Genomic DNA, 18070 nt, shown 5'->3' on the forward strand with positions numbered 1-18070 from the left:
GTAAAAGAATCAACACAATGTGCCAGAAGTGAGAATACATGTAAAAGATTGTTTAGTAGTAGCTTTTGAGTCGTTGTCAACTCAGAAATGTTCTTTGCAATATGTTGTATGCAGTGTACCCCCACTAGTTTAAACATGGCATTCTGATTAATATTGCATTTGTGAATTATGAATTAATCAGCAAAATCCAGCTGTTTTTATCCATCTCATGGGGAGGCCATTTTGCCACTTACTGTAAACTGACATTCCATTTGCTCTGTGCTCAGGTAATGACCAATCACGGCTCACCTATTTTCTGAGTTTGGTCATGTGGCGTTAGCAAGATAAGCCATGATTGGTCGTTACCTGAGCCTTGAGCAACTGTGACGTCATTGTCAGTTGACAGCAAGTGGCAAAATGGCCGCTGGATGACCCTGGAAAAGTGCCACATGTAACCCGGTGAATTGAGGAGACAGTAAAACAGTGTCAAAATTTGAATACTGCCCAACCCTAGGCTGCAGATTTTCCAATATGAAAACAAAAAATGCCACAACAAATTCACGGTTTTAAGTACCATTATTTGCTTTGAGCTCCTCATACTGCTCCACCTTCCAAAGGTTTTCCTCTCGTTCCACCTCCAGTTCTGTAATCCGACTTTGCAGGGCAGTAAGATCAGGAGGGGCAACACCAGCCTTAAGAAAAAATAGAACAGATGGCTAGCAGGTAAGATAATATATAGTGGGTGCTAAGGCTGATTTTAATCGAGATTCCAGATAATAGCTGCTTTTCTACCAACAAGTCCAGGATCTTTGAGTTCTTGGTTGTAAAAGTTCAGCACAGAATTTATAATTATTGTGTTTCCACAGTGTCTTAGAGTTGTCGGTAACTAATTCAAATGAGTTTGACTGAGCCCAGTTGAGCCGTGGTCATTGCAGCCCGCCCCCTCAAAGTTTCTGCCTGGCTCAGCAAGACCCTGCTGCTGAGATAGTACTTGGATGTCCCCTGGGAAATTCAATTACCCTGGAAATTGTTGTTGGTGGAAAATGCGCAAGCTGAATTTTACCAAGGTAAACTGAAAAGTTATCCAAAAGTCCCTTATGTGATTACGTGATCATCAAAGCTGCATTTTTGCGGCGCTTCTGACTGATCCAGAATCTCCTGTGTATTTCACACATCCACACACGGATTTCACAAATAATTAACCCAAAAGTAATAATTGTCTACAAAAATTGTCAACAGATTTGTGAGAGAACCAAGGGTTCACTAAAATGTTCCACTTTAATTGCTGCATTTTTTTTCTGAAACTGTTCAGGGTCTTAAAACTCATTAAAACTCTAAAGCCTTACATGTCATGTTTAAAAAAAAAAAAAAAAGTGTGATCTGATTACATACACTTGCCAGTGGTACAATATTAACTTTTCATATGTAAAAATAAACACTTAAAAAAAAAAAACTGATAAAGTGTGTTAGTTGGTCATCTGACCTGATTTTTTTTCAGCTCCTCTTCCAGCTGTCTGATTCGAGTTTTCGACCAGGCTTTCATTTTCAAGAACTTGGCCTCCGATCTGCTGGCTTCGTCCGTTTTTTGTTTTGTTTGGGCTACATGCAAAAAGAAAGGAAAGTTAGAAATTGATTAAGTTGAACAAAGACGAACAATGGAAGGAGCCTACATGACTGACTGGTTATTTGCATATATGAGGGAATATCAGGGTTTTTCCTGCAAGCAAAATTTAAAGGAGACCACTCACATTATTTATGGCAGCCACTGGTTTTAAAAGCGCTGACGTCATAATATGTCAAAGTCAGAGCTCATAATGATTATATTACTGCACTCAACAGGATATAATCTTTAACTGCAATTGAAGTTTTACACTGCAGTATTTTGCCACAGGTCCGCTGTATCATACACAGTTTGAAGTCACCAACCAAAGAATAAGAAGAGCCATGAATAACAATTTCATTTCATACTACAAAACAAATGTATCAAGAATTATTAATTATTATTAATTAGCCAAGAAAGAAAAACGTTATGATAAAGCAAAACCTACATAAGTAGAAAGGAAAAAGTAACGTTAATATCCACTTAAGTAACAGTCACTTTTTAGTTTACATTGATTTTGATCTCACTTTTTCCAAATCTTTCTCGATGTTCAGAACGGTATCACATTTGCCTCAATTTGAGTCAGGAAAAACCCTGATTTACTGTACATGGGTTGTTGATCCAATAAGTAACATTTTTATGACCAAGGAGATCAACTGTAGACAATTAAAAAAACAAAGATCGATAATACTTTGTGGTATGATACTGAGCTATTCACCTCATTAAGTCACAGAAGCATTGTAAGGGAGAAGAGTCAACACGTTGTCATTTAACAAAACGTGTTACCTTAAATGAGTGTTAACAGTTTAATTAACTTGGCTTTCTTGACTTTCTTCTCTTCTCATAAAGATCATACCAGAGGTTATCAACAGAGTTGGCCTCTGTGTTCCTGATTATGTCACTACTCTTTGTGACTTTAGAGTATTACACCATCATAGCAAGATCAAAAATGTCCTGTCCTGTCCTGTCCCGTCCCGTCCCGTCCCTCCATCCATCCATCCAACCAACCGCTTATCCTCACTTGGGTCACATGTGTGCTGGAGACGATTCCAGCTGCCTTTGGGCAGGAAGTGGGATACACCCTGAACTGATCCTGCCAATCATGGGGCATACAGACGAACATCCATTCACACCTATGGACAATTTAGACTACAGTGTTCAAATAAACTACAATGCATGTCTTGGGGATTTGGTATGAAACCCATGCAAATTATTTATGATTCAGTTTCTGGTTTCGTCCAAAACATGTCAGAAAATGAGCAAAAATGTTGATCATTGTTTTCCAAATTAAAAGCAAATCATTTCATTTCACTTTGATTCAAAACAAAGATGACCAGTCTGCTTTCATTGAGGGCTATAGAAATCACAGGATATTTACGGATAAAAAGCTGAAATTGCAAGGATTTGGACAATTTGAAATAAAAAAAAACAAAAACGGAACTGAGAGTCAGACTTGCCCACCACAAGGCTAAAGTTATGGCCCAGATCTATAGAAAGACAAAATGCGCAGTTTGCTTTCTGGGGGAATGGTAAATTAATATTAAATTATTAAATACCCAGTCCATTGAAAATGAGAAGCTGTATAAAAATCATGATCAGAAAGATAACAATAGGCAAAGCCAATACACCTTCAAATGGCTCCAAAGGAAAACATGTAGGACAATGTAAGAGTTCACCAAAACCCAAAAAGAATGACATTTAACTGTTGTGTTTAAAAATAAAATGGCATCACATGCAGTAATAACCTTAAACCTCATAGAAATATACATTTCTTACATACAATATACATTTGTCATTATTATTTCCACATATTAGCTATTGTGTGGAAATATGGGGAAATGCTTACAAAACAAATACTGGCTTTTCAAAGTAAAAAAAAAATAAGAAGAAGAATTATTAACCGATTAAAATAGCTCAAATAATGTACAAAGTAGTGTTGTTCCGATACTGATACTGGTATCGGCAGAGGTGCTGATACTGCATTAAAACAGTGGTTTCGGTATCGGTGAGTACTCACAAGTAACATGCTGATACCATTAATTCAAACGCTAATGTAGGATTTTGGATGCAGCATCTTGTGTCTTGCTCGTGCACGACATTCACTGATATGTGACATGTTCACTGCTTGCATCTAAGATATCCTATTGGTCCTTGAATGCTCTGAACCAATGGCAGTACAGCTTTTTCATGTTGAGGGAAAAAAAAAAAAAAAACCTTAGGTACCTTAGGTAAGTGTTAGCTTATCAACTAAATGCAGAATTCTAAGGTAAGGATTTCTGTTGCTGGTTTATATGTTCAATAAATAAACAAGAAATAATTTTCACATAAAGCTGATTGAAGAGACTGGTGTGTAAATTGTCAAGTGTTTCTAAAATGAAAGGTTTATTACTCTTTCTCGGAAAAGCACTTTGTGTGTTGTTTTTTCAAGTGGGCCCTTAAATATGTTGAGAAAGGACTGCAATTACTTTAGTATCCACTTTTCCAAAAGGACGCTAAATCTAGATACGAAAGCAGAACATCTCTGATCACTGTGAATAATTTTCTAAAACAGTGGTTGATTTCACAAAACCACCTACCTTCCAGCTCTGCTATCCTCTGGACAGAGACTGAATCACCAGATCCGTTTTCAGCTTTTAAGGCCTCCTGAATGGCAGAATGTGGCGCTACTGAATTCCTTCTCAGTTCATCTATCTGGCCCAGGAGATCCTGCTGGGTTTGATTCAACTGCGCCTGATGCTTTTCTGTTACTTTCTGAATCTCGACCTGCTGCTTCTCTATCAGGTCGCGGAGTTGGGCTCGCATCACGTGCTTTTCTGCTTCCATTTTGGATTCAAGACTCTCTCGCTCAATGTGTAATCTCCGCATCCGCTCTGTTAGCTCCTGGCAACAGGGATGAAGAATGTCATCACAGGAGGTTTCTGGGATGCTATCATACATAGAAAACTAGCTAGTACAGTACATGCAGGAATATTCCATGTCCTTATCTTAAATTGAAAAGACGTGGAAGAGGTGATGACTTAAAGTACGTAAAGTAAAGTACGTGAAAGCAATATTTAAGTTAACATACAAGTAGTATCTTCACAGAAAAGAAATTTGGAAGAAATTACAGTGAACTTGTCGTATAAGTTTTTAAGTATCTGAAATTTGCAAAACTTAAATATCTCGTGCAATTTTAATATTGAATGTAAATTACGGTCAGTACTGGAACTTAGTAAAAGTGGTTTTAAAAATGGAGTGGTTAGAATTTAAATTATTTTTATTTATTTCAATTTCAGTTTTATTTATTTAATTTACTTCCTACTTCCTGTCCAGGTGTTAAAGATCAGCGTATTGGCTAATTAGCAAAGTTTGCCTCCTGGCCTCAACCTAGAAGAAGCCGAGAAACACTTCTGGGCAGAGATTTCTAAATTACCTGCCTCTCATTTTCATGTCGAATCATATCCCTGCCACATCAGTACAGGCATGATTTTTTGTTTTTTTTCTTCCCGTTTTGTGCTCTGGGGTTCGGGCATTACTGTACATTGGCAAACTATTTCTTCAGATTTTATTCTGTAACAAATAGTGACGAGATGTCTCACAAAATTGTGTCCATGAGACCAGGACAAGAGGATTGCAAAATTTGTAACATAAAATAATACATAATGTACATTTTGCAGTATTCAAAAAGTTTTCTTTTTATTGAGCAGAATGCAAGAAAATTAACGATCTAGCAAACATAAACAAACAGGAGAGTCACTTTTCTTTCAGGCTAATTTTTCAAATAATACAGCATTAACAGCAGCGGCTTTTGAGTTTTAGGGCTGCAGCTGTCGAATATTTTGGTATTCAAATATCCTACTGAAAATTCTATCGAATAATCAGATGTTCTGACAAAAATAAAAAATAATATTTTGTTTGCTTGAAGAAAAAAAAAACGGTATATTATGAATTCTAAATACGGAAGACGAAAGATTTTGGGTCTATGAGACAAAGTGACGTCAGAACTACAGTAGCGTTTTTGCCGGCGAAATCAACACATTTGAGTAAGCCTGGTTTGTTAAACGTTATCAGCACGGCAACTGTGTCAGGCTGTCAACATCAGTTGTCTTTACGCCTTCCAAAAGTAATCCAACGTCCTTGCACTTGCTTAGTGCCGCTCGCCACATTAGTGGTGCTAAGACTGGTGCTGCAGCTAATTGTTGGCAACAAGGCGCCGTCCAATACAATTTCAGCGCAATAGCAATTAAGTAAAAAGATCTTGTGTTCTAATCCTGTGAGATCTCGTAGTATGAAACCGCATCCCATCCCTGTTAAAAAGGATTTGTACTTTGTTACAGAACAAGAGACTTGTGATTTATCAAACTCTACTAGAGTAACATATCATTATGTCCAAGAAAAATTCAAAAGCACTAAGAAGTTTAGCTTTCAAAATGAACAATATTATTGCCAAAAAAATGAAACTATGCTTACAGGAACTTGTCATTTTGCCCAATAACTTAGCATTGATTCCATTTCCTAACCTTTATCTGCTGGTCCCTGCAGTCCACCTCTTTCTGAAGAACATCAATGACCTGCGTTTTTCCAATCAGCACCTCCTCTTTCTCATGAAGTTTCTGTTTTAAAGCCTTCAGAAGCTGATAAGAAAACAATGAAAAACAGTATGTATGCGTGAAAGGTTATTCAACATGTTCTTTCACACTTACTGTTTATTACTAAAATTCACGAATTGAACACTAAACATCAATAATCATCTCATCGCAACCTGCTCAAGATCAGCACTGGCATCAGACTTCGCAGCAAGTTTGAAGAGCTCCTGTTCATGCATCTGGTTGATTTCATTCAGCTGGTTATCTTTCTGGAGAATTATCTCTTTGAAAGTTTGGATCTACACCAATGACAAAATAGATCATAGGTGCAAACCAAAATGAAAATTATTTCAAAGCAAAAATTTGTGTTATGGTCGTACTTGCTATAATACATTCTGTGCCTTTTATTTGAGTGTGATAATCCCGCACAACAACAGCATAGAAACCTACATTCTGTTTGTACATGCTCTCTTTCTGACTGTATTGCTCCTTCTCCGAGTCCAGAAGCGCTTTCAGGCTGTCTGTCTGCTCCTGAAGCAAACTATAGCGTTCCTCTCCTTCTCCAACCTTCTTGGTCAGACTCTGTACCAGCAGCTCAAGTTCCTGCATCGCTCCATGGTCTTCATCTACCTGAGAAAGTATAGTACAATGGATGTTCAAAATGGGAAAAATATGACATTATTGTTAATTATTTTTATATTATAATTGATTGTTGGATTAAACTTGAAAAACATGATTGTGCAAATTGTTTCAGTGCAAAACAACCTTTTGCTGCATTAATGTGATGGACTGATCTCCTGCCATTGCTGTTTGCAAGTGAATAATGTAGGCCTCCTTCTCTGCCAGCTTCCTGTCCTTCTCTGTCAGCATAACATCCATTTCTTCACCTCGTAGCCGCTGTGCTTCTACTTCGGTCCTCTAAAGAAACATTGTGAATGTTTTCAAATTTCCTACCAAATCACATTTGCCCACATTCATTTCAATGTACTAAGATTAGTAGCACTGTAAAACGGATAAAATGAGGGCTCTTGCCTTCTTTTCAATCTCCTTCTCACTCTGTGCAAGGAGCTGTTCTAGTTCCTCAACCTTTTTCTTCAGCAAGACAACTTTCCCACGAGTGGCTTGCTCTCCTCCTTCCGATGGACCCTATGAGGATATTGAGTGAATTACTACTGAAATCAAAAACAATGAACACAAGATGCATACATGTCAAATGTTAAATTTCAAAAGTTTTTAGTGATGGAAAAACATGAGACCAAAGTGAACCATTAAAAAAAAAAAATCACCATTAATGTGGCCCTACATCCTCTCCAACTCGACTGAAATACAAACTTGATGAAATGATAACAGAGAAAAATGGACACCCTCAAGCCCCCGTTGTCTGTTCCGCAGTCAGTGTGAATTGGGCGCTTGGCCCTGTTTACACAGAAGCAAAGCCGTTCCTCAAACAAATCTTATACAGACAGAACCGTCTCAAGACATGCGAGTGTCCAAAAGAAGACGCCTAGGATGTTTAACGGGTGTAATATGTATGCCAAGTCTGGAGTGGCGCTGTAACGCAGCCACAGGGAGTTAACGGAAATCTTCGAAGAATATTCCGCGAAGAAGACGAACCACTGATCTGAATATAGCCGATAGGCCAAGACCTTTGAAGCCGCGAGGCCGCCATATTACTCCTCCCAAGAAACACTTTTCAGCATACGATCCTATACATTTACAGTATCAAAATTACAGAACATTTGAGACAGTACTTAGAAACAGCAGGGGTCTAGAAACTGAGCGAAACAGTAGTCTAAAACAAACAGTAGTCTGCTCACGAGATGGGAGGCGTAAGATGGTTGCCCTGTCGCTTCAACAGCTTGCAGGGGCGTGTATGGGTTATCGGCTAGCCAGTAATATATACAGATCAGTGAGACGAACAGAAGAGAGGTGACAATGCCGGATGATTAAAGTACAACAACATCGCACAAAACATTTTGCTGTAAAAACAAGCAAGCTAAGGAGGTTGCGCAAAACGACGACGACGCGGCTAACCGCTATTGTTATTGACAGACTGGCGGTTGGTACGCAGTCACGCGAGAATTACATCAGCACTGGAGGAGTATCCCACTTACAGTCCGGCTATGGTGTCCACATTGGAACATACGGGGGGAGTTTATACCTTCTTATTGTGTGTTGGTGTATCCTGGCCTCCCATATGTTTCTTCAGTTCTTCCAGCTGTGTGGTAAGAGAAGTCACCTTGGCCTTGTTTTGAAGACGCAGCTTTGACAGTTTGGCCTCACACGCCTCCTTCTCCATCTGAAGCAGTGACAGCATGGTCTGTTTTTTTTTTGTTTTTTTTAAGTAGCCAAGTGTTCAACTGAGTATGAAACAGGGTCATTTCTTGCAGCATTGTGATCCACTTCAATGATGTGACCAGCGTCATAATATTTAGTCCAGGGTTCGGCAACCCCTCATGGACCGTCTCCCACAGAAAAATATAAACTAGACGTTTGGTTGAAGCTTACTTTTGAATACTATTATCAATGTCTACTTGTGTCCTCATCCTAATTAAAGCCTAGCTTAAATTATCCATCCATCCATTTTCTTAACCGCTTACTCCTCACAAGGATCGTGGGGGTGCTGGTGCCTCTCCCAGCCGGCATCGGGCAATAGGCGGGGTACACCCAGAACTGGTTGCCAGCCAATCGCAGGGCGCACAGACGAACAACTATCCACACACACAAGCACGCCGAGGCACAATTCAGAGCGCCCAATTAACCAGCAATGCATGTCTTTCGAATGTGGGAGGAGACCGGAGTACACGGAGAAGACTAGGGATGTAACGATAAGTGCAATATCGTGATATTGTGATATTAAAACTGCCACAATATCGTCGTTGTCATGTTCACAATATTTAAAAAAAGTCAGTTTGATTTCCATTTGTGCAGTTCTAGTATCCTCTCATGGCTAGTGTTTTAGTGCAATTAAATTTTCATTAGGGATGTTTTGGCCCTTCTATGGTTAAAATCAGTGTTGTTCCGATACCGTTTTTTGGCCCCCGATACTGATTCCGATACCCAGCTTTACAGTATCGGCCGATGCCGATACCATACCGATGCCTAAGGTTTTTTTTTTCCCTCAACATGAAAAAGCTGTCCTGCCATTGGTTCAGAGCACTCAAGGGCCAATAAGATATCTTAGATCGGCATGCAGTGAACATGTCACATATCAGTGAATGTCGTGCACGAGCAAGACAAGAGATGCTGCATCCAAAATCCTATGTTAGTGTTGGAATTAATGGTATCGGCATGTTACTTGTGAGTAGTCACCGATACCGATACCACTGTTTTAATGCAGTATTGGCACCTCTGCCGATACCAGTGTCAGTATCGGAACAACAATAGTTAAAATCTATACCAATTATCAGATGAAGGGGAGCGCAATATGTCTGTGAAATGAGTCAATATGTGGAGAAACTCAATGTGTGCATTATAGATTGTAGGTGGTTTATATACATTGCTGTTATATACAAAAGCACAATATTGTGCTTTTTTTTTTTTTTAAGTATGATCATCAGGAGGTCATTTGTGACTCTGATGAGACCTCTCTCTGAGCTGTGGGAGGGATGAAAACCAGATTGTTTTAACTGTATACTATGTGGCCTGAGGATAAGTGTACAAGAAAATGGATGGATTGATATATAAATCCAGAATTATGGAGACAAAAAGTCAGCACCTTGAGCTGTTCATCCTTGTTGCAAAGTGTAGCATCCTTCTCCCGAATCAGCTCTTTCAGCTGAGTGACGAGCTGCTGAGTTTGAACAAGTCTCTCTGCCATTTCTTCAGCTTGAACCTCTCCACTTCTGCTGCCTCCATGGGGAGAGCCTGGGGCCTGAAAGAGGCAAATTAATAATCGAATCATAATTTGCAGACACGGATCAAAATGGTGAGATGTCACATAGCCAGCGAATGTGAACAGTTCAGCGCGAGTGCACTTTTGACAGTTTGACAGTTACGGGCTTAAAGCATGTGGAAATGCCAGCTGAGACATCTTAAGATAAAATGTGAATTGAGTCCATAATCCATACACATGAAAATCATATCTGATGCTTTGAATCATTTGAGGTAACGCAAACACAAATGTGTGTGTTGATTGCGGGGCCATTGAAAGAATAGAAAAAATATACAGGACTGTCTCAGAAAATTAGAATATTGTGATAAAGTCGGGCGGCACTGTGGACGAGTGGCTAGCACGTCCGCCTCCCAGTACTGAGGACTCGGGTTCGAGTCCAGGCTCCGGCCTTCCTGGGTGGAGTTTGCATGTTCTCCCCGTGCCCGCGTGGGTCTTATCCGGGTACTCCGGTCTCCTCCCACATTTCAAAGACATGCATGGCAGGTTAATTGGGCGCACCGAATTGTCCCTAGGTGTGCGTGTGCGTGAGTATGGATGGTTCTTCGTCTCTGTGTGCCTTGCGATTGGCTGGCCACCAGTTCAGGGTGTCCCCCGCCTACTGCCCAAAGCCAGCTGAGATAGGCTCCAGCACCCCCAGCGACTCTTGTGAGGAGTAAGCAGTTAAGAAAATGCATGGATGGATGGATGGATGGATGGATGGATGGATGGATGGATGGTATTCATCTTTACCTCATTGATGAAGTTTGGACTTTTTATGCGTGATGCAAACCAGGTATTCTATCACAAATTGGATGGGAAAATGTCTATGTGGAAAAAAGCCTACATGTGGAATATATTACATGAGGACGGGAATGTGGCAAAATGTAAGCTCTTAAGCCCTGGTTGCCTTGTAAAAAGCCTTGTACTCAGCACTCTTGCTGATACCAGTCAATCCAGACAAAAACAACAGACTGGAGAGTTTGTACCACATTTGTTAGTACAAGCGGCAGAAGAAGAGTGAAATCACTCTTAAAAGTTGTCTCATTCGATTCTTGCAAAAATATATTGTCAACAACCACATTCCATACCACCAGGCACCCTCCAATGACAAAGTTATAATAAAGCTATAATAAGTTTGAGATGAACATTATATTTGCGTTTAAATTGCCACATTAAAAAAGGGTTTCTTCACAAGAAAATGAGTTTGCCTCTACATATAACGTGAATTTAAGAAATAAAAAGTTGATCATATAAAAAATAATTAATCTCAACATTCATTAATATTCATATTGTATCGTTTAATAAAACCCTTACTTCAATTGCCTGGGATTAACCAGCAAACAAGTGTTCCTCAAAACTACAAATTTGCTCTTCAAATGAAGTCATTAACTCACAAAACTGCCCCCCCCCCCAAAAAAAAAAGAAATAATAATAATAAAAATAATAAATAAATTAAAAAAAGAGACATTGTGTAAGTTTCTCACTGGGCACGAATGCCAGTCACCTGATTCGAAATGTGACCACTTACCGGTAAGTCATTAAAGGTTATGTGCAGACTGCAGATACTTACTCCTGAGCCAGACTCTCCCTCGTCATTGGAAAACCACTTCAGCATGGTTCAGATCTTAAAACAGCAAACACAAACATGTCAAATATTTAAAATGGGTAAGCAGTCATTTCCTGAAGGGTTTATGGTCATGGTCACTGACTCATCCTAAATTACAAATGAAAATTTACTGAAATTCAACTAATGAAAATCAGGCCTTGTTTTATTTTACAATAGAATTACATGGAAATACAAACTTACAAAAAAAATCAACGGTAACCTTGATCTAATATTTTTCTGCACAACCTTTTGAGGGATTCACTCACTGTAAACAATTTCTGTAGCTCTCAATCAGCATGCCTTAGCAGGTATTTTGGTCCACTATTGGTGAATAAGCACCAATATTTTCAGGTTTGAATGGTGACTTTATAGTTTGCAAATAGTTGCAAAGACGTTTGCCAGACGTTTGCAAACAGTTTTAATGGTAACAAACCGGATGAAGATATTGTTTAGTTTTCATATGATGCTAGCCGGCTGATTGGCCGGCGGGAGCCTGGTTGTGTCTCGCCACATCATGCAATATTTTGATTTTGATCTGAATCTGATTCTGATTTTGAACTAAATCAAGACGTCATGTGCGTTCTCGTCGCTAAACTAGAACTGTCCAAATTAACCAATTAATCGACAAGTAACTGATTATTAAGTTAATCGACAACTATTTTTAATAATGAGTAATCGTTTGGAGAAATTTTTTCATTTAAAATTGTCCAAACACTGATTTCAGCATATCATTAGTACTTGTTCATTGATTTCTATAGTCCTCAAAATACGCATGCCGTGTGCAAACATCTGTTTTTACTTTGGAAAACATTGACCGAACCCGTAACACAGAACAACATCAATCCCCCCCCCACCCCCCACCTTTTTTTTTTTTTAAATCATTATACTAATATCAAGTGTGAAATAAATACCAATCACTGGTTAATAAACAGTAATCAGGGGGAAAACTGCTTTTTGTAATACACTTTAATGCAAAATTAAAATGAATCAGATTAGTCTATTAATCAATTGAATAATCGATAGATTAATCGATTCTAAAAATATTAGATAGTGACAGCACTAGGCTAAATGTCACTTTATTTTTCCTCGGTAACGACAGCCTAGCTACAGCATCCTACCGGAATGTGAAAGCTACTATGCCAAGAGCATTCGCGGCCATGAAACGTGTTTTTACCTCAGTAAACATTAGGGGTGTTAAAAAAAATCGATTCGGCGATGTATCGCGATACTACATCGCGCGATTCTCGAATCGATTCAATAATCGGCAGAATCGATTTTTTTCAGAATTTTTTTTTTTTTTTTTTTTTTTTTAGGATGCACACTTGAGCATGGAAGAATGTTATATGAACGGCACATTAAGCCTTAATATTTTTATTTTAATGCTGTTCAAATGTGAAACAGATTGCAAACTGTTTGTGTACAGTGGCTCACGGTTATAAGCCTCAAGTTTTAGATAAATATATTCATACAAATCTTACAGTGTACATGTACAAATTTACTGATAGTATTTTCTAAATTTGAATGGAAAAAAATCGCAACAATCGACTTATAAATTCGTATCGGGATTAATCGGTATCGAATCGTGACCATTCGTATCGGGATTAATCGGTATCGAATCGAATCGTGACCTGTGAATCGTGATACGAATCGAATCGTCAGGTACTAGGCAATTCACACCCCTAGTAAACATAGCTTATTGGTTATTACATTTCCAGCCTCTTTGCCATACTTGCCAACTTCGTGTTGTGAAAAATCTGGAGGTTTTTTCCATTGCCGTGCTCAGGAGTTAGGATGGGGGGCACATTAATTTGTCAATGGACGGGCTACCAGGGGCTGGTGCTTTGCTGTAGGTTTGCTGTAGAAGAGCTGTTCTTTAGCCGGCCTGCTTTTATGCACGCTCCACTTCTAACTCTGGCCCGGGAGGGTGCTTTGTGCTCAGATCAAGGATTCTTGACTATCACTACCTCCAGCAGGGGTCTCGTGACCGGCCGCTGCCCGCGCAAGCAGGCCAGGTTTGCTAGATACTGTGTCAAATATTACCCACAATGTAAACCCTTTACTTCGCTGTAAAATCAGGAGATTGGCGGGAGAAATGACTGATCGGTAGCAATGCGGGAGATAGGGTTAAAATTCGTGAGTCTCCTGCACAAATTGGGAGAGTTGAAAAGGTGCAGCATTATTTTTCGGGCACACGTGGCAGAAGCGATACCAAATTCAATTTCCTTCATAGAGCAGCTTTATATTTAAGTGAAGTGCCCATCTCAATGGCACGGTGCATTATGGGTAGCGACGAGGTGAATTTGGGGGTAGGCTAAGCTACCATACGGTCATTGAAAATGAATTTGATCCAAAGGAATGAGCTCTGATTTATAACATTTCAACCGCTGGAAAGTTGCTCTTTTTCATTTAATCTATTTTAAACATACATAGCATGTACTGACTTTGGGTGGTTGACTTGCAAGCTTGGAGTACAGTTACGCAAAGACTTTCGCCACTCTAATCTCCGGCATTCAAATGACGGCTAGTTTGGTAGCCTCGCTTTGTTTTTTTTCCACCACACATGGGCAAACATAATGCACACTTCTCTTATTATCATTATTTAGTCCATGGTTGGGCCTCGACCTTGCTGCAGGATTTGGAGGTTTCCCTCTTCCAACACAAGCTGATTCCAATCAACAGGATCATTATCGGGCTTATTCAGAGCTTGTTGATGAGCTGATCATATATCAACTATGTTAGAGAACGGAAACACGCAAAACCTACAGGACTCTGGCCCTCGAGGACCGAGTTTGCCCACCCCTGATTTAGTCCAACGCACTTGACGTCAAATTAGGTTTTACGGAGGTAGCCCTTGAAGGAACAGGTAAAAAGGTCTTGTTAATGAATTGTAACTTAGCTAGTAAACTTTCTAAACAGACCCGGCTGACAGGGGAAAAAAAAAAATCAGGTCTGACCGGTTTAGCTTCACATACCAAAGAAAGCTACATCTATTACTAACTAGCAAATTGGTACAAAAGTACTAAAACTAAACTATTGCAGTGGGATGAGCAATTGCCCTTGCTAGCGTTATTTAGGAATGTAAAATAATCATTTAAAAAAAAACAACATTGTTAACGTTGTAATTCACACCTTAATTAATGCACTTTTTCATTATTTGAATGGCGTGACTAAGGCTTAGATAAATAAGTGCTTTATTTGCATCTATTGCTTACGATCACAAAAGAATGCTTAAGTACATCGTTTATCGTCAAGTCACCGAAATGCCAAATAGAACATATCTGATACCTTCCGCACAAGCTAATCGCTAATGTGCGCAATAGTATAGCTGGCATTTAAAACAACTTCGATTTAATATGGGCCTAAGGTCAACATTTAGACCAGTTCAAGGCTGGCTGCAAGAGAATTAAAAACATTAGTTAGCCTGGTAACTTATCTCGCTAGCTAAATGCTAACACAACTAGCACTGGACTCGACTAAGCAGATGAGCTTTTAAGGCTACCGACAAACGGTCATCAAATTCACTTACCGAGCGCTCACGTTTATGACGATTCCATCGATGACGTCCCCACGTGGGTATAGCACAAAGGATGTATTATCATTCTAGTCAAGTAACCAAAACATTGCAAGTATAACATCAAAATGAATATAGCAGATTTGTCAACAACAGGACAGCTGAGGGAATTGCGCATGCGCACATGCTTCCGCTATGCTGTCAAGTTGCCCACTTGCATACTACGCATTACCATTATGAAAAAAAGCAAAAGACAGATCGAGGCAAAAATTGATGGAAGAGAATTCGGCTTTTTTTTTTTATTTATTTATTTTTTTTTAAACTAGAATCAAATTAAATAAATAAATAAATAAATACATAAATAAATACATAAATAAATAACAGTATCCAGCAACTTAAAAAGGATAATGATCTTTGTGATGATGATGACTATTGACAAATTGCTACATTCTGCTCAAAATTTTACAAAAATAATTAACTTCTCAGAATTGCGATAATGTGTCTGCCGTATTAGATTAAATTAAAGAGAATAGCATTGATGACACAGAGCAATAAATCTATTGGGGTAGATGGACATATTTCAATTATAATTCAGTATAACGCATTTGCAGAGCAATTAGCCACAGTTTTTAATTAAAGGTTTTGTAGAAAGCGTTAATAATTTTTCTCTCCCTCCCTCCTACCAGCGTGTGGAACCCTCATGAATAACAGGGTTCCAAAGGAGTGCACAATCGTAGGGGATAAGCCCTTCAAAAACATAGGAAGAGGAGCATAACGGGATGGTGGTGAGACAAAGCCCTCTTGAACTTGCTGTCATAAAGTTTTGCTTCGTTTCGTTTGCTTATGGCATTGAACCTTTAGGATGTATTTAGAAGATGACCCAATAAAGAATGTGTTATGTGGTATGTGGACTTGGTTAACCAAATGTTTGAGTTTTTACAGGATGGCCATGATGACAGTTTTCTACTTTTTTTTTTCCTGAAAACAGCTGGGACAGGCATGCCCATGACCCTGGTGAGGACAAGCGGTCCATTTAAGGGATAGATGGATGGATGCATGAATAGCTCAGATCTATGTTTAATCCAATCCAACAGGCACAGCTTCATTTTCCTACCAGGACAAGTCTAGTTTACTGTGTTTGGGAACCAAACCAAATCCAGCTACAAGGGACAATTCAATAAAGTGAAGTGAAGTGAATTTGGCAGTACATGTTCTGTCTCACTCAGCATTCTGACAGACCAAGGGTGTTTTCTATTACACACTCCCCGCGTACCGAACAATTTGAGAGCAGAAAGTTGATCCATCCATTCATTATACCCCATATCCCGAGTTGGGTCACGAGGTCAGCAGCTTTAGCAGGGAAGCGCAGACTTAACGCTCCCCAACCACTTCAACCGGCAGGATCCTAAGGCGTTCCCAGGCCAGCCAAGAGACATGGTTTCTCCAGTGTGTCCTAGGTCATCTCCAGGGCCTCCCACTGGTGAGACATGTCCGGAACACCTCTCCAGGAACGCATCCAGGGAGGCATCCAAACCAGATGACTGCGCCACCTGAGCTGGCTCCTCTCAACGGGCAGGAGCAGCAGCTCAACTCTGAGTCCCTCCCAGATGACCTAGCTTTCCACCCTATCTCTAAGAGAGCCCAGACACTCTGTGGAGGTGACTCATTTCAGCCGCTTATATCCAGGATCTTGTTCTTTCGGTCACAACCCACAATTCATGACCATAGGTGAGGGTAGGAAAGCAGATCGACTGGTATATTGAGATGTTTGCTCTTTGGCTCAGCTGCTTCTTTACCACAATGGACTGATATAGTCCACATCACAGCAAATGCTACACCGAGCTGCTTGTCGATTTCCCGTTCCATACTGCCCTTACTTGTGAACAAGTTCCCAAGATACTGGAACTCCTCCATTTGGAGAAAGGATCTCAACCCCAACCGAGAGATGGCACTCCACCTTTTTTCGACTGAGGCTCATTGTCTTAGATTCAGAGATGCTGCTTTTCATCCCAACCCCTTCACACTCAGATGCAAACCACTCCAGTAAGAGTTAGAAATTGTGGCTTGAAGAAGCCACCCGGATAGGAAACCTACGTTGAAACGATATTGAATCAACATTCCGCTGTCAATCATATCTCGTTGACTCAACTAACGATTTGTCATCACTCTTGCACCCTCTAATAATATTGTCCCAATGTTGAAATCCTTACAAAATCCACACGTTATTTCGATCATTCTCAACATTGATTTAACATGTTTTGCTTTCTAGGTGACGCTATTAAAAATGGAACAATCGGGGAGCCCCTAATTCACTAAACACGCGCAGATGGGGAAATCCGTCACTAAATGCACTGCCAACCAGAATCGCGTTTGAGTGACGCAAATAACGTTTGATTGCCGTCCCCCGTGCCCAGGGGCCCTCTAGTCACCGTATATCCTGTGGCCGAGGGCCCTCTGACTGCTGTCACTGTCCCCCCAGTCTAATTTAGTTCACCCTTCTCTCTCGGTTCTCGCTTCACTTATGCTGTATAACATTATTGTGAGTAGTCATAAGTCATAAGATCCTAAAGAATAGAGGTCTCTGATATCGCAAACGACATCGACATCTGCATTGTTGTGGGGGCCCACTGGACCCATGGGCGCCGGCCCCACTGGCCCGTTCAGTAATACGGCCCAGATATACCCCATTCAAATGAGTTTGATGAGCCCAGCCAATGTAAAAACAACATTTGACCACCCAATCAGCCGTGGTCATTGCAGCACGCCCCCTCAAAGTTCCAGCCTGGCTCAGCAAGACTCTGCTGCTGAGATAGTACTTGGATGCCCCCTGGGCACCTGTTGGTAGAAAAACGTGAAAACTGAATTTTACTAAGGTAAACTGAAAAGTTCTCCAAACGTTCCGGCGGTGGAAAAGTCCCTTAAGTAAGTAGGCAAG

At 40.0% G+C, this 18070-nt stretch overlaps 1 protein-coding gene across 5 annotated transcripts in view; it reads right to left on the reverse strand.

The window, feature by feature from the left end:
• The window catches only part of LOC144017576 (uncharacterized), a 46287-nt gene extending 30982 nt beyond the window's left edge, over positions 1-15305 (reverse strand). For all 5 annotated transcript variants that reach the window (XM_077519301.1, XM_077519299.1, XM_077519300.1 and 2 more), the window contains exons 1-12: positions 15151-15305; positions 11589-11642; positions 9863-10018; positions 8306-8443; positions 7177-7290; positions 6910-7062; positions 6595-6774; positions 6321-6443; positions 6079-6192; positions 4156-4459; positions 1463-1578; positions 554-671 (exon numbers count right to left, since the gene is read on the reverse strand). In XM_077519301.1, the coding sequence (XP_077375427.1) occupies positions 554-671; positions 1463-1578; positions 4156-4459; positions 6079-6192; positions 6321-6443; positions 6595-6774; positions 6910-7062; positions 7177-7290; positions 8306-8443; positions 9863-10018; positions 11589-11633 (1561 nt within the window). In that variant the 5' untranslated portion in view covers positions 11634-11642; positions 15151-15305. The remainder of the gene's footprint in view (positions 1-553; positions 672-1462; positions 1579-4155; positions 4460-6078; positions 6193-6320; positions 6444-6594; positions 6775-6909; positions 7063-7176; positions 7291-8305; positions 8444-9862; positions 10019-11588; positions 11643-15150) is intronic.
• Between the last annotated feature and the right edge of the window lie 2765 nt (positions 15306-18070).

This window comes from Festucalex cinctus, chromosome 4 (assembly GCF_051991245.1).
Source record: "Festucalex cinctus isolate MCC-2025b chromosome 4, RoL_Fcin_1.0, whole genome shotgun sequence".
In the NCBI taxonomy this organism is placed as follows: domain Eukaryota; kingdom Metazoa; phylum Chordata; class Actinopteri; order Syngnathiformes; family Syngnathidae; genus Festucalex; species Festucalex cinctus.